Source organism: Pagrus major, chromosome 13 (genome assembly GCF_040436345.1).
Source record: "Pagrus major chromosome 13, Pma_NU_1.0".
Classification (NCBI taxonomy): Eukaryota; Metazoa; Chordata; class Actinopteri; order Spariformes; family Sparidae; genus Pagrus; species Pagrus major.
In genome coordinates this window covers 22585420-22597349 of record NC_133227.1, presented here as the reverse complement: position 1 = coordinate 22597349, position 11930 = coordinate 22585420, and the positions used below count along the sequence as shown (strand labels likewise).

The window sequence follows — 11930 nt, the reverse complement described above, 5'->3', positions numbered from 1 at the left end:
GATGCTTGAGGGTCAATTAAAAACTGATGGTGACTCCTCAGGTTTCAGTGTAGCAATCCCAGTGGAAGGACTGACAAAAGAAAACCAAGAAATATGTGATTAATATCTCAACATTAAGCATATCATATCACCAAGATATCATTTAATGCCAGCTAGCTTAAAGCTAATGTATGTCCAGTCGTTTCATTGGCTGTTTGGGGCGGATAAACAGTCCACTGGTCAAAACTTACTTTGTTTTCTGTCTGAACAAACCAAATTAACACATTAACATTACATCTTGTTTTTTTAAGCTCATTTTCTAAAAATATTCTTTCGTGTTTTAGATTTTCTTGCCTCCTGGACGTCCAGTTCTTTAGATTAATCTCATTTGTCTAAGAAAACAGACTTAGATTAAGATATTAAAACTTCCTTTAGGCAAATTACTCAACACAGTGTAAATGTTTCATTTTTAGTAGTGGTGACAGAGCTTGCAGTGCTGAGGAAAGTAGATAACAAAAAAACAGATACTGATGTTAACTGTGACTGATCGTCTAAACTGAACCTAAGTTTCAAGTCTCCAAAAGTTGTTTGTTAAACCATAAAAATAAATTGAACACCAGCGGCTGCCTGGAAGGTAAGAAAAGCTAAATACCGGTACTGGAAAAAGTACGCTACAGCTGCTCCTCAGTGATGGACTGTAAAGTATTTTATTTGAGTACAGTTTTTAAGGGTACTTCTACTTTATCAAGTATGATGAATTCAGAGTATTTCCATTTCCTGCTACTTTATACTTCCACTCTGCTACATTTTGAGCACACTTTAAGACTTTTAATCTAATACTATTTGTATTGGTGGCTTTCATTTTTACCGAAATTAACATTTTACTTTTATTCAATTTATGACTTTTGGGTAGTTTTTACAACACTGCTTTTCCTTTCGTAAAGTATTAACAATCGAATGTTTGCAGATTTTAGCAGTGATCATTGTGAAAAATAGATCATCCATCATCAGAAAAGAAAAACAAAGGTGTTTTTTGTGTCACATCAAATGTAAAACTAAAAATTTTGTTTCAACAGCTGTTAAATACAGAGTAAAATGTTGATGATGGTTCTCAGTCAGCAAGGTCAGGGTAATATTAAGTGCTGTATCGTAGCCAACTGGACTTGTTTCAGTTTCTTGAAGACGTTTCACCTCTGATCCAAGAGGCTTCTTCAGTTCTAACTAACTGGAGGTGGGAGTGTCCTAACAGAGTAATAAGTAAAAACATCTTTAATGTACAAATTAAAATACTAAAGTACTGCACTGTTATTCACATGAGGCTTAAACATGCAAAAACTTTGGTACGTTCCTCTAAAGTTGATCAAGATTTGTCCTCTGAAGGGGACAAAGTCACAGCAGACGATTCAACACAACAAAATGAGATTTGATTAATAAAATCTTTCAAACGTACCATAACCCAGACTGTCTGCAAAACAAACTGCTGCTTCCTCTCTCGGTTTAAACAACGTTGCAAGTTAACCTCCTAGTGAACCATTACAGGAGCCCCGGGGACACTTTACCGTAACGTTAAATAATCATTGATTACCTGATAAATCTGACAATGTGTAGTATACTCACATCCTGCTGCGCTGCCTTGTTGAATAGTCTCAGGTGTTTTGCCGTCACTCGTCTTCAGGGTCACAGAGAGAACATCCAGTCCAGTGTCTTCTTTCTCCTATTGTCCCGAGCTGCGAGCGCTGAACTTTGGCACAGTCGTTTCAGGCTGGAACAGAAATGAGACACAAAGCCGAGCTGTAAACTCAGATCTGCATGTGGGTTGGCTGTTATTCCTCCGCCTCCCCTTACCTGTCCACAGGTGAGACACTGAACACCTCGGGTTTGTTTTGCGTCTTTTATGGTTGTTGTTGCTTTACACGCACACACCCAGATTTACTGCTTCCAGTACCTGATTGTTCTCTGAAGGGCATTATGAGTTGTTGGGAAACTCTTGGTGTCAATACAAATAAAAAAAAAGTGGTCTGACGATGGAAATGTGTCTGTGTGACAGCGACAACAGGTAGAGTTGAAGTGAAAAACTGAAAAAGAAGTTGAGGTGATAGTTAAAACAAAGTATTACACAAGTATTACGTAGTAGTATGTGCTGAAAGACATTTATACATTAGTTTAAAGGGTAAGTTCACCCAAAAATGAAAATTCAGTCATTGTCTATCTATCTAGATGGAAAGTTGAAACGCGTCAAAACACAACATTTCACAATAGATGACAACGTTTCAGAAAACACAAAGACATGTTGTGTTTTGACCCTCAGGGCCACCGTAGAAGCAGTGTGTCCAACAGCGAACAACTGTTAACTATTACAGTTTACGCTGAATGTTTCTTTAAATCTTGAACCGGCGGTTGCTCAACTTTTATGACAGAATAACACTCGTTGGCTTTGTTATTAACCTAATTGTTATTACCCACATTCCTGAAGCTTGTGTGTGAGCCACATCACAAATGACAAAATGAAGCACCAGAAGCAACACAGGAAGGTGAGTTTTACCAAAGTGGATGCAACGGCTTCTGTTTCTTTCTGGGACTGAAGGCACTGCGAAGATGGCAGTGGCCTCATCATTTATTCTATTTGTATCTTATATATTTCATGTTTTATTTAAAGCTTTTGTAACACTGATATCTACCTGCTGTAGGGTTTTTTTGGTTGCAAGAAAATACACTCTTAACAAGTATCCTTTTTATGGGCTCTGCCGACTATCAAGATAACTCTCAGCTCTCCGTCTACAGAAATAGAGGTGTGAAAAATTACTGGATGAAATTGGAGATCTGCTTACAGGAAATAAACACTGATTAAAGTTGTTTTTTCTTTGACTCCCGTGTAATGAAGTGTACATAAATATCTGTCTTATCTGATCTCGTTCCAGCCCTTTATGTTTTTGGTCGACACTTCCATTTGGTTAAATGCTAAAAACAAATAATACAAGACAGACGACAGCAGCCCAACAGCAGTGGTGTGTAAACTTATATTATCACTTGAGAGGTCTGAACCGCTCACACAGCTGTATAAAGTCTTCTGGGGCTCTGGAGGGAGCTTTCAGACATTAAGCCAAATTAATTTAAGCCATTAGATTAACTTGAAGGATTCTGATTTAAATCCTAAATTTGGCAGGAAGTCAGTGTAATGAAGCCAGCACCGAGATTATATGAAAACACTGTTGAGTCTTATTTTTATAGCAGCAGAACAGTTCTGTAGTTTGATGTAAAAGCATGTATCGGGCTATAAAACAGTCCAATAAGGGACATCATTTATTAATTTAATTTTGGTAGACGCTTTAAAAGAAGGAATTTGTCTCCACCAATGGATATTGAGGTGGTTTAACAGAGATAAAGGGCATCTAGCTCCCTCTAGTGGACAAACAGTATAATGCATACGACTTAAAAACCTACCTGGAGGATTTTCTCTTCTATGCTGCCGTTAGTCAAAGTATAAATTAATAGCTTTTTGCAGCTTAGCTTTAAATTAGCCTTCATTTTAACTGTTTATGTTTTTCCAGTGTTTTATATTTTGTCTGTACTTTTGCACTTTTACTGTAAATCTTTTACCTTTACTGTATTTCTTTATGACTTTGTTCCACACAAATAAAGTTGCCTTGTCAAGAACATCTGACACAGAATGACAGTTATTTTTATTTACAGAAAAACATGAACATCTTCCTCCCCAGTACCTGGTCTATGAGGCATGTTTGTCTCAGTAGGTTTACATTTTACTGTAAGTCCTCATATTTTGCATTTCTGCACAGCAATCAAACATTTAATTAAAGGCTTATAACACACTTTGTTATGTGTAGTTGTATGCAGATATTTGTTTATTTATTTTAAACCTTTTTTTAAAACATAATTTATATTATCACCACTTATGGGTGCATACAGGAGGAATTAACAACATTATAGTGTGTTATAGACCATTTATGAAATGTTTGTATACTGCTTATAAATGCTTAATAGGAGGAAAGTAGTTTACTGCTAAATAAACATCAGTTCAGTCTTGTTATTATGATCAGGACACATTTTCAGACAGTCTCTCTGGGAAGACGTCCACAGTGTTTTACTTGTTTGTTCCAATGAAAAGTGACAGAAATAGTCGTAGTTTACATCCTGCTTGTTTTTCTCGCCTCCGCACAGCTGGCCAATCATGGCGTGAAGAGTGTGAATGTCAGTTTTTTGGTTTTGGTTATAGACCAAAAAGTTAAAGAAACTGTCGGATATAGCGACACTTCAATCCATCATCAGAAAGGTGTAGGGAGAGGGGGGGTATCCGAAGCTGTTCGACCATCCGAGAAGCACTTATAACGAAGCATACTGACAGATGAAAGCCCTGTTTCTGGCTGATAGAGGCTGCAATACCCCCAAAAGTGTTAGAGCAAGTGCATTACTGATTATTTAAAGAGCTAAAAATGGAAAGTTCAATGTCTGGATAGCACTACAGAGAGGCTTCTTCCTCTTTGGAGCCTGAAAGTGTCCCAACATTCATTCAAACTGTGCTTTAAAGCAAAAATCTAAATCAATAGGATTCAATCTATGGGGTGTGAATATCAACAGCACATTTCTTGGAAAACCCAACACCCTTGTCACCCAAAGTGTTCGTCATGGCCAGATTTTGACCTGAGAGAGATGTAAATAAATAAAACTGGGTCAAGGAAGGTGAAGTTCTTCACAAAGTTCACTGTGGTGGAGGGTTAGCAGTGGTGGCCTTCAGGATGCCTCGCAGCACCTTGTAGTTGTTGAGCGGTTGGTTTTCTTTGGGGGGGTAACAGGGGCCGCGTTCTGTCGAGAAGGAATAAGGGAACCGCAAGACCCAGAGACCGTCAGGCGGCAACACTAAATCTGTCTGCTCTGGATGGAAAACTGGGCAGGGAAGAGGACCGGGCTGCACCTGGAAACACATCGGAAAAAACACAGTATTGTCAGGATTAATGTGACATTTTAATACATTCTTCATACATCTCTATTAAAACTAAATATTTTGTTATCAGACATCTGAATAATTACCCTCAAGTGTAAATATCTTTTTCTCCAATCGAGATTATTAGATCAAACTGTGCCTCCCCAAAACGAGGAAGTCTAACTTAGCTAACTCACTGTCTCCTCCTGCAATGAGCTACAACATGAGCCTTGTTCATTTAGCCTATATTTGTTTACATTTTGTTAATTAACACAAATAAAAGTACGCCAAATTAGCCTATAGCACTTTGTGTCTGCACTGTACCCCTGTATGTACAGACAGCTAATACTTGATCACTTTGATACTGAAAAAAACTTAAAAACGCTATAATTTCAAGCAAGTTCTGCTATTATAAGGAGACTCTCTTTTCCTACGATTTCCAAGCTTCAAGTCTTTTAACCTCTCGATTACATAACAGTAATAATGATTACTGGACTTGGAAGAAGCCAAACTTGAGCTAAGAAATATGTGTTTGATACAAGGAAAAGACCAAAGTATGAAGCACAGGCAGTGAAAAACCAATATTTTGAAGAGACGGTCATCTACAGAGCTAAAATTTGGAGAAACACCTCACTGTATCAGCTTCTTCGTCCAAAATTAACACATCTATCTATTGTAAAGCTATCACAGTACTAGACTGGGTTGGTTAAGATATATATGAAGAATAAATATAAAGACTAATTTGTTAGATAAACTATAAATCTAGCGACTTTAACACCTAAATCTGAATTGTGCCACTTCTTTGTTTTGGTGACAGTAAACAACTGAGCTTCCAAACTGCGCTCGGCTTCCAGAAAATGTGATGATTTTTAATGATGGAACTGGCCCACAGCATCTCTGTCTCTAACAAACAAGTGCGTTTAGATCCCCAGACCTGAGCCAAAAGCTTGAGCTGGAGGAGTGTTTATAAAAGATCTGCGTTTGACTAAACAGTGAACTTTGGAAAGTGTCGTACTGAGAAAGTAGCATGAAGTACTGAAGACGGACGCAAAATAAATGTTCCCACGACGTTTTGACAGCTCAGTTAAATCCAGGGTTTCTGCAGGTTCAAGTTAAATTTGGGACATTTAAAAAACCCTTTTGATATCACTGGTGCTGCAAGATTCTTTTCACTAACGATTAATCTACCGTTTATTAGTGGTTTAAACTGTTTACCTGTGGGTTGAGTGTCACCTCCAGCGGGGCGTCAGGTACCACAATATAAAGGCGAGCCAGCTGGGCGAAGTGAGGCTTCAGGCCGCGGCCCTGTGAAGGTGAAGGGATGTACAGCGGCATGTCGGTGTTTAGCACCCTGGTGGCGGGATCTTTGGCGCCCCCTGGCCCCAGAACCTTCACTATTTTATCAGGCCCGCAGCTGATGAAGCGCCTCCCCCTGCTGTCTTCATACTCAAAGCCCACAAAGACACGAGCCATATCGTCCCTCCTGCGACTCCTACCGAGCCCTCCGGTGCTCCCTCGCTTCCCCACCAGGGTCTTGTTGGGGGCTGGCCACGAGGAGGTGTTTCCATCCAAAGGCTCCGTCAGTCCTGCGTCCTCCTCCGACCGTGAGCGAATCACCAAGTCCCACGGCAACAGGAAGGAAGAGCCGGGGAGGAAGCCTGGCTGTTCCAGACCGGTGTGGCAGTTGTATGACTTGGCTGGTCCCAGTTTGACCAGCGACCAGCTGGAGAACTTGGGCAGCAGACCTTTGGGGCAGCCAGAGTGCATCATACCCGGGAGGTACTCCACAGTGGAGGGCTGGCGGTCAACAAGGCTCGGCCTCTTTTGCTGAACTTGGGTTTCGGTGCCGTCTCCATCCGCGTAAGGCCCCAGACTGTCCGTGGACTGGCCCAGACTGAGAGCCAGGCTCAGGCTGGTGTCTCCAGGTGTGTGGCTCTGCGCTGTGGTCGTCTCCTTCAGCCTCTCTGCTTCACCAGACGCTGAGGCCTCACACGGGACTCTCTGAGCAGGCTGGTTGCTGGCTGGTGCAGGGTCAGGAGTGCTGGGCTGGAACACCGGAAAGTCGATCCTCTCCAGCTTCCCGCAGCATTTCTCGTCCAGCATCTATTCAGGAAAAGCAACGTTACTGAGGTGCAACAGAGACGAGGAAAAACTTGTATTTGAGGCAGAGTTGGACAATGTTTCAGATTTTATTTAAAGCAGCTATAATTAATGGTCCTATAATAGCAATGTATCAAATGAAAAATTCTCTGTAGGTTCCCACAGTGAATCATCATCTAAATCTGCAGCTTCCCTTCACCTTACAGAGCTTTACAGTGCGTTTCAGCTCATCGCTCAGCTGCCCGGCTCACAACTTTACTGTTTTGGTGCACTCTCTCTGCTCTCATAGTGGTTTCCGGCCACAGCAGGCAGCTGTTTTTAGACAGGTAGCTCTCATAAACCCACTTTCCACTTACAGCATATCACCAAACACCAGACACACAAAGTAAACAAGCAGCTGGTGAACATAGTTCATAACATAGAACATAGTTTAGACTATTTAGCAGCTATGAGTCAGATACTTCTCCTTCACCAAGGAGGTTGTGTTTTCACCCATGTCCGTTTGTTTGTCAGCTGGTTGGTTTGTCAGCAGGATTACACAAAAACTGCATGGATTTGGAGGATGGGTCTCAGCCCAGATTTTGTATGGATGCATCCATACAATTTGACATGGAGCAAGATACAAATCTGGATCTTTCAGATTTATTTGTGAAATTAATACGTGCTGGCTCTTGAAAGACAAAGAAAAAAGTGCCCCCTCCACAAACTTTCAGAACGTGGCAACAAAAAATGCCCACAGACTAGATGATGAGTGTCGTACTATCACTGGCAGAGCTGTGTGTGCAGTGTGACTCCTGACCTGGTAGAAGTCATAATTAGCAGCCTGGATGTCAAACGGATCCTCACGAGGAGCCTGTTTCCTGCCACAGTTACAGGAGCTGGTGGAGCGGCCCCGGCTGTTGTGGTTCAGGATGGGTGGGTTGCGGTCCATGTCCGGCTTCTCTCCTACAGAAGTTAATGTCAGATTTAGTGGTTAAATCTTAAACATGCATATTCATGAATACATTTAGATCTTTCTTTCCTAAGTGTTTAAAAGGTTTTATGGCTCCCACTACTAATTCTTACACTCAGTACATGTTTGTTTGAGGCTAATTGAAATGTTCCTGTTAATAAAAACTACATGGAAGACTCCAGTGTGCTATATTATACACCCGGTACACTACATTAGCAGGTTTCTGTCCTCATTAGCCCTGACGCAGCACAGCAGAGGTAGAGAAAGTAGAGTGTTCACCTGGCTGAGGCAGCAGGTGGAACTTGTGAACACAGTGTTGGTCTGTCAGGCTTCGCTCCTCACACAGCTGGTGGCCGTTGCTCCAGAACTTGTAACAATCCTCATGAAGCTGCAGAGCGTAGCGCTGGAAAGCCACGCCTCGGGCATGCTGGCTGTACACCCGCAGAGCCTGAGCCAGCTGGTTCTTGTGCACCGTGGTGGTGTAGTTATGGGGCAGATTGGACTGGTACGCGCTGTGAGCGAGCGGCAGAGCTTTCTGACACCTGTTCTCAGAGAACTTTGTGTCAGCATCGAGGAAACCCTCCAAAACCTTCAGCTGGCCTTGCACTTTTGTGGCTAGTTCAGCTGTTTCTTCCTCTGTGTTGCTTATAAGAACCTGGTGGAGTCTGGAGGCGACCTGGATCCACTTGGAGTAGGTGGGCAGCTCAAAGTGCGAAGGCTGCGGGTTGCGGCCAACGCTGTCGTCAAAGCCTTTCTTGGTCAGCACCAGCTCTACGTGCTGCCACAGGAATTCCTTTAAGCTGCAGTCCACCGGTTGACCGCCCATCGACATGCCGCACGAGTCTCCGCCAAAGCCAGGCTGCCGAACTGAACGTCTCATCTGCTGGTAGCGCCTCGGGCCCGACACCGACGGGGTGGAGTCTTGTTCACACAAGATGCAGCTGGAGCGCAGCTGACCGAGCAGGGCGCCCACGGGGTCTTCTTCTACTGTCGGTATCACGTACACAAACGCCTGGTTGGCGGGCACAGTGAACAAGCAGTTGCTGCTCTGGTTGGTCAGGACTCTGCTTTTACGGAAGATGCGATAAATTTGGTCCTCCAGGGCGTGTTGTAGCCTCCTCCGGGGAGAGTGCTTCTTGGGCTTGTCAGGGTTTCCAGACTCTGAACCATTTGCAGAGACCTTTGTAAAAAAAAAATTCAATTCATTAAAAACTCTTGGGGTTTTATAGCTCACTAGAGTTCAACAAACTTTATGTGATAATAAAGGTAGTTCGACATTTTGGGAAATATGCTTGTTCACTTTCTTGCAGATTTTCTTATACATTTTATAACTTACATAATAATATGTCAAGCAAGAGAAATACATTCAAATATAAACTTTACTTTAAATTGCTTGTTTTGTCCAAATAGGCCTGACTGTCTTAATCGCATAACATATTCAGTTTGCTATCACAAAACACCAAGAAAAAAAAATCACATTTGAAGCTCAAACTGATGAATTTGGGGCATTTTTGCTCAAACCAGAACATAAAACTCCTCCGCAATTTCATCAGGTTATTATACAAGAATAAAGGGAGACCATCTTAAACAAATCAAACTTTTTAGTGAAGTTTACAAGCAGCGTGCCCTTCAGTAAAAAGGACTTTATCAGACAGCAGACCTTGAGAGAGCCGTTCATCTGGAAGACGAAGAGCAGGCGCGGGGGGCAGGGCCGACAGTTCACCTTCCACTCTTTGGACACCGGACAGTCTTTGATGGCAGCCCGGATCAGAGGCAGGACCTTCTGCCGCAGGGCGTCCAGGGCTCTGAAGAGCCGGTCGTAGGACACGTCGAAGGTCTGGTTCGGGTGGACGAGCAGCAGGACGTGGCACACGGAGAACATGTAGAGCAGGTGGAGGCAGTGCTGTCTGTCCAGGCCTTTCCAGAAGTCGTGGGCGTCTGAGTGGCCGATACCGGCGCTCAGAGACTGGCAGGCCCGCAGGAGCTGCCGGCTGTCGGACACGGAGGAGAGCAGCAGGTACAGCACCCGGCTCTCCTGGTTGTAGAAAGCCTGAATGTGGCTGTCCGCGGTGCCGCCGTCGTCCTCCGGTACGCCGAACAGAGAGAAGATGTGTTTGTCCGCCAGAGTGTTGATGAGAGACTCTTTCGGCGGGCCGGACTGCATGTTGCTTTTACCGAAAATACCGACGACACACAGGCCGTCGTCCCGGTGAGCAGCGTCCTCTTCCAGGGCTGCCTGAAGCAGAGACCCCATACTCACAGGGAGCGACATGTTTGCTTCCTTCATGCTGGAACTCGGGGGTATGAAAACAACGACGCACTCATTTCCGGCTGTACTTCCGGGTTCGTAAACTAAAATGTCCGAGTAGGTACAACACTTGCTGAACCGTTCCTCTTTTGGCTGCGCGTGTTTTTCGTGGTGAAATAAGTATATTTAGTAAATAAAGTGACAGAAGCCATTACACTTTGTAGAAATGCCAAGTTACAAGGCTAAGTCTCGCATTAAGCATGATCAGTATTATTAGCTAAATTTAGCCTAAGTATGAAAAGTAAAGTACTCAGTATTAAACTATAATATATATTCTATTTGATTATTATTGTTATTTATTGTGATACAGTCAAAGGTAATATCATTTTACTTCTAGTTGTTCAATGTAGAGCTAATTTTAAGAAATGTATATACTGCTGGAAAATATTATTCATAACAATGTATCATGTTTTAACTCATCATGTTTTGCATTTTAAATCTTAATTTGTGAAGTAACTTGTAACTACAGCTGTCAAATAAATATTGTGGAGTAAACAAGTATGATGTTTCCCTCCTAAACGTGGTGAATTAGAAAAGTAAAAGTACCTTAAATCTGTACTTCAGCACAATATTTGAGTTTATGATTATTTAAATGTTGGTTTTCCTCTGTTTGTTAGATGACTTCAAACTGCAATTATGATTATTGTTTTTATTATAACATTTTTTAATGAAATATTTTCAAAATAACATATAGACCACTGACCACACATACATCAATAGCCACAGCCCAACTTTAACATACACTTCACATGCACTCCCACATGCACTCGAACCCACACACACACACACACACACACACACACACACACACACACACACACACACACACACACACACACACACACACACACACACACACACACACACACTTCCAGGAAGAGACTCACAGTATTACATGCCATCCACATCATTGAAACTACATTTCTTTCAGAACAGTTTTTCATCACAAAATCTTGGATCTTGATCTGTCTAATCACAGGAAATGAGGTGAAACGAGTTATGTGTTTAGCTGCTGCCTTATTGTTATGTTATTCATCATTTATATAATGTCTTCTTTCTTTATTAATAGTGCTTTAACACTTTGGGGTCTCCAAACCCAGGAGCCTCCTTATACAGAGAATAAAACATACAGTACCTTGAAGTATAACTCAGTTTAGTTTTTGGCAGCAGAAAACAAAAACCAGGTTAGATAAGATGAACTGAAGGAATCGGGGCAGTGTCACCTCCAAAAGCTCCAAGTTCTTCCTGAAGAAAGTAAAGTACACACACATAATATAGTCACAGGATCTCTTCTGGCCACATACACCTGACAAACCTTTAATAAAAAGGCAAATTTAGTTAAAGAGCTCATCCAGACGTATTTTATGGTTTATGAATACTTCATTAATTGAATGCTAATTTGTGTTTGATAGGTTTTTTTTTTTGATATATTTTTATTAATCTGCAATATTTTCATGATTGATCATTCAATCTATAATCTATAAACCTAAAGTGACGTCTACACTTTGCATTCAGGGGCCTCCAAAATAGTTGTGATGTCACAAATACTGCTCTAAAAAAGACTTTAAGAGTTGAAGTCTGCACATTAGGGCTTCAGCTAGGGATTATTTTCATTAACAATTAATGCATCAATCTTTTTCTTTTAATTGAAACCC

At 41.9% G+C, this 11930-nt stretch overlaps 1 protein-coding gene across 1 annotated transcript; it reads right to left on the bottom strand.

Moving 5' to 3' along the window:
• Positions 1–3635: 3635 nt before the first annotated feature.
• smg8 (SMG8 nonsense mediated mRNA decay factor) lies at positions 3636–10312 on the bottom strand. Its single transcript, XM_073478739.1, has 5 exons — positions 9628–10312; positions 8247–9147; positions 7815–7960; positions 6131–7018; positions 3636–4906 (listed from the first exon to the last, which is right to left on the bottom strand). The coding sequence occupies exons 1-5, from the start codon at positions 10252–10254 to the stop codon at positions 4694–4696; spliced, it is 2775 nt and encodes a 924-aa protein (XP_073334840.1). The 5' UTR covers positions 10255–10312; the 3' UTR covers positions 3636–4693.
• Positions 10313–11930: the final 1618 nt, after the last annotated feature.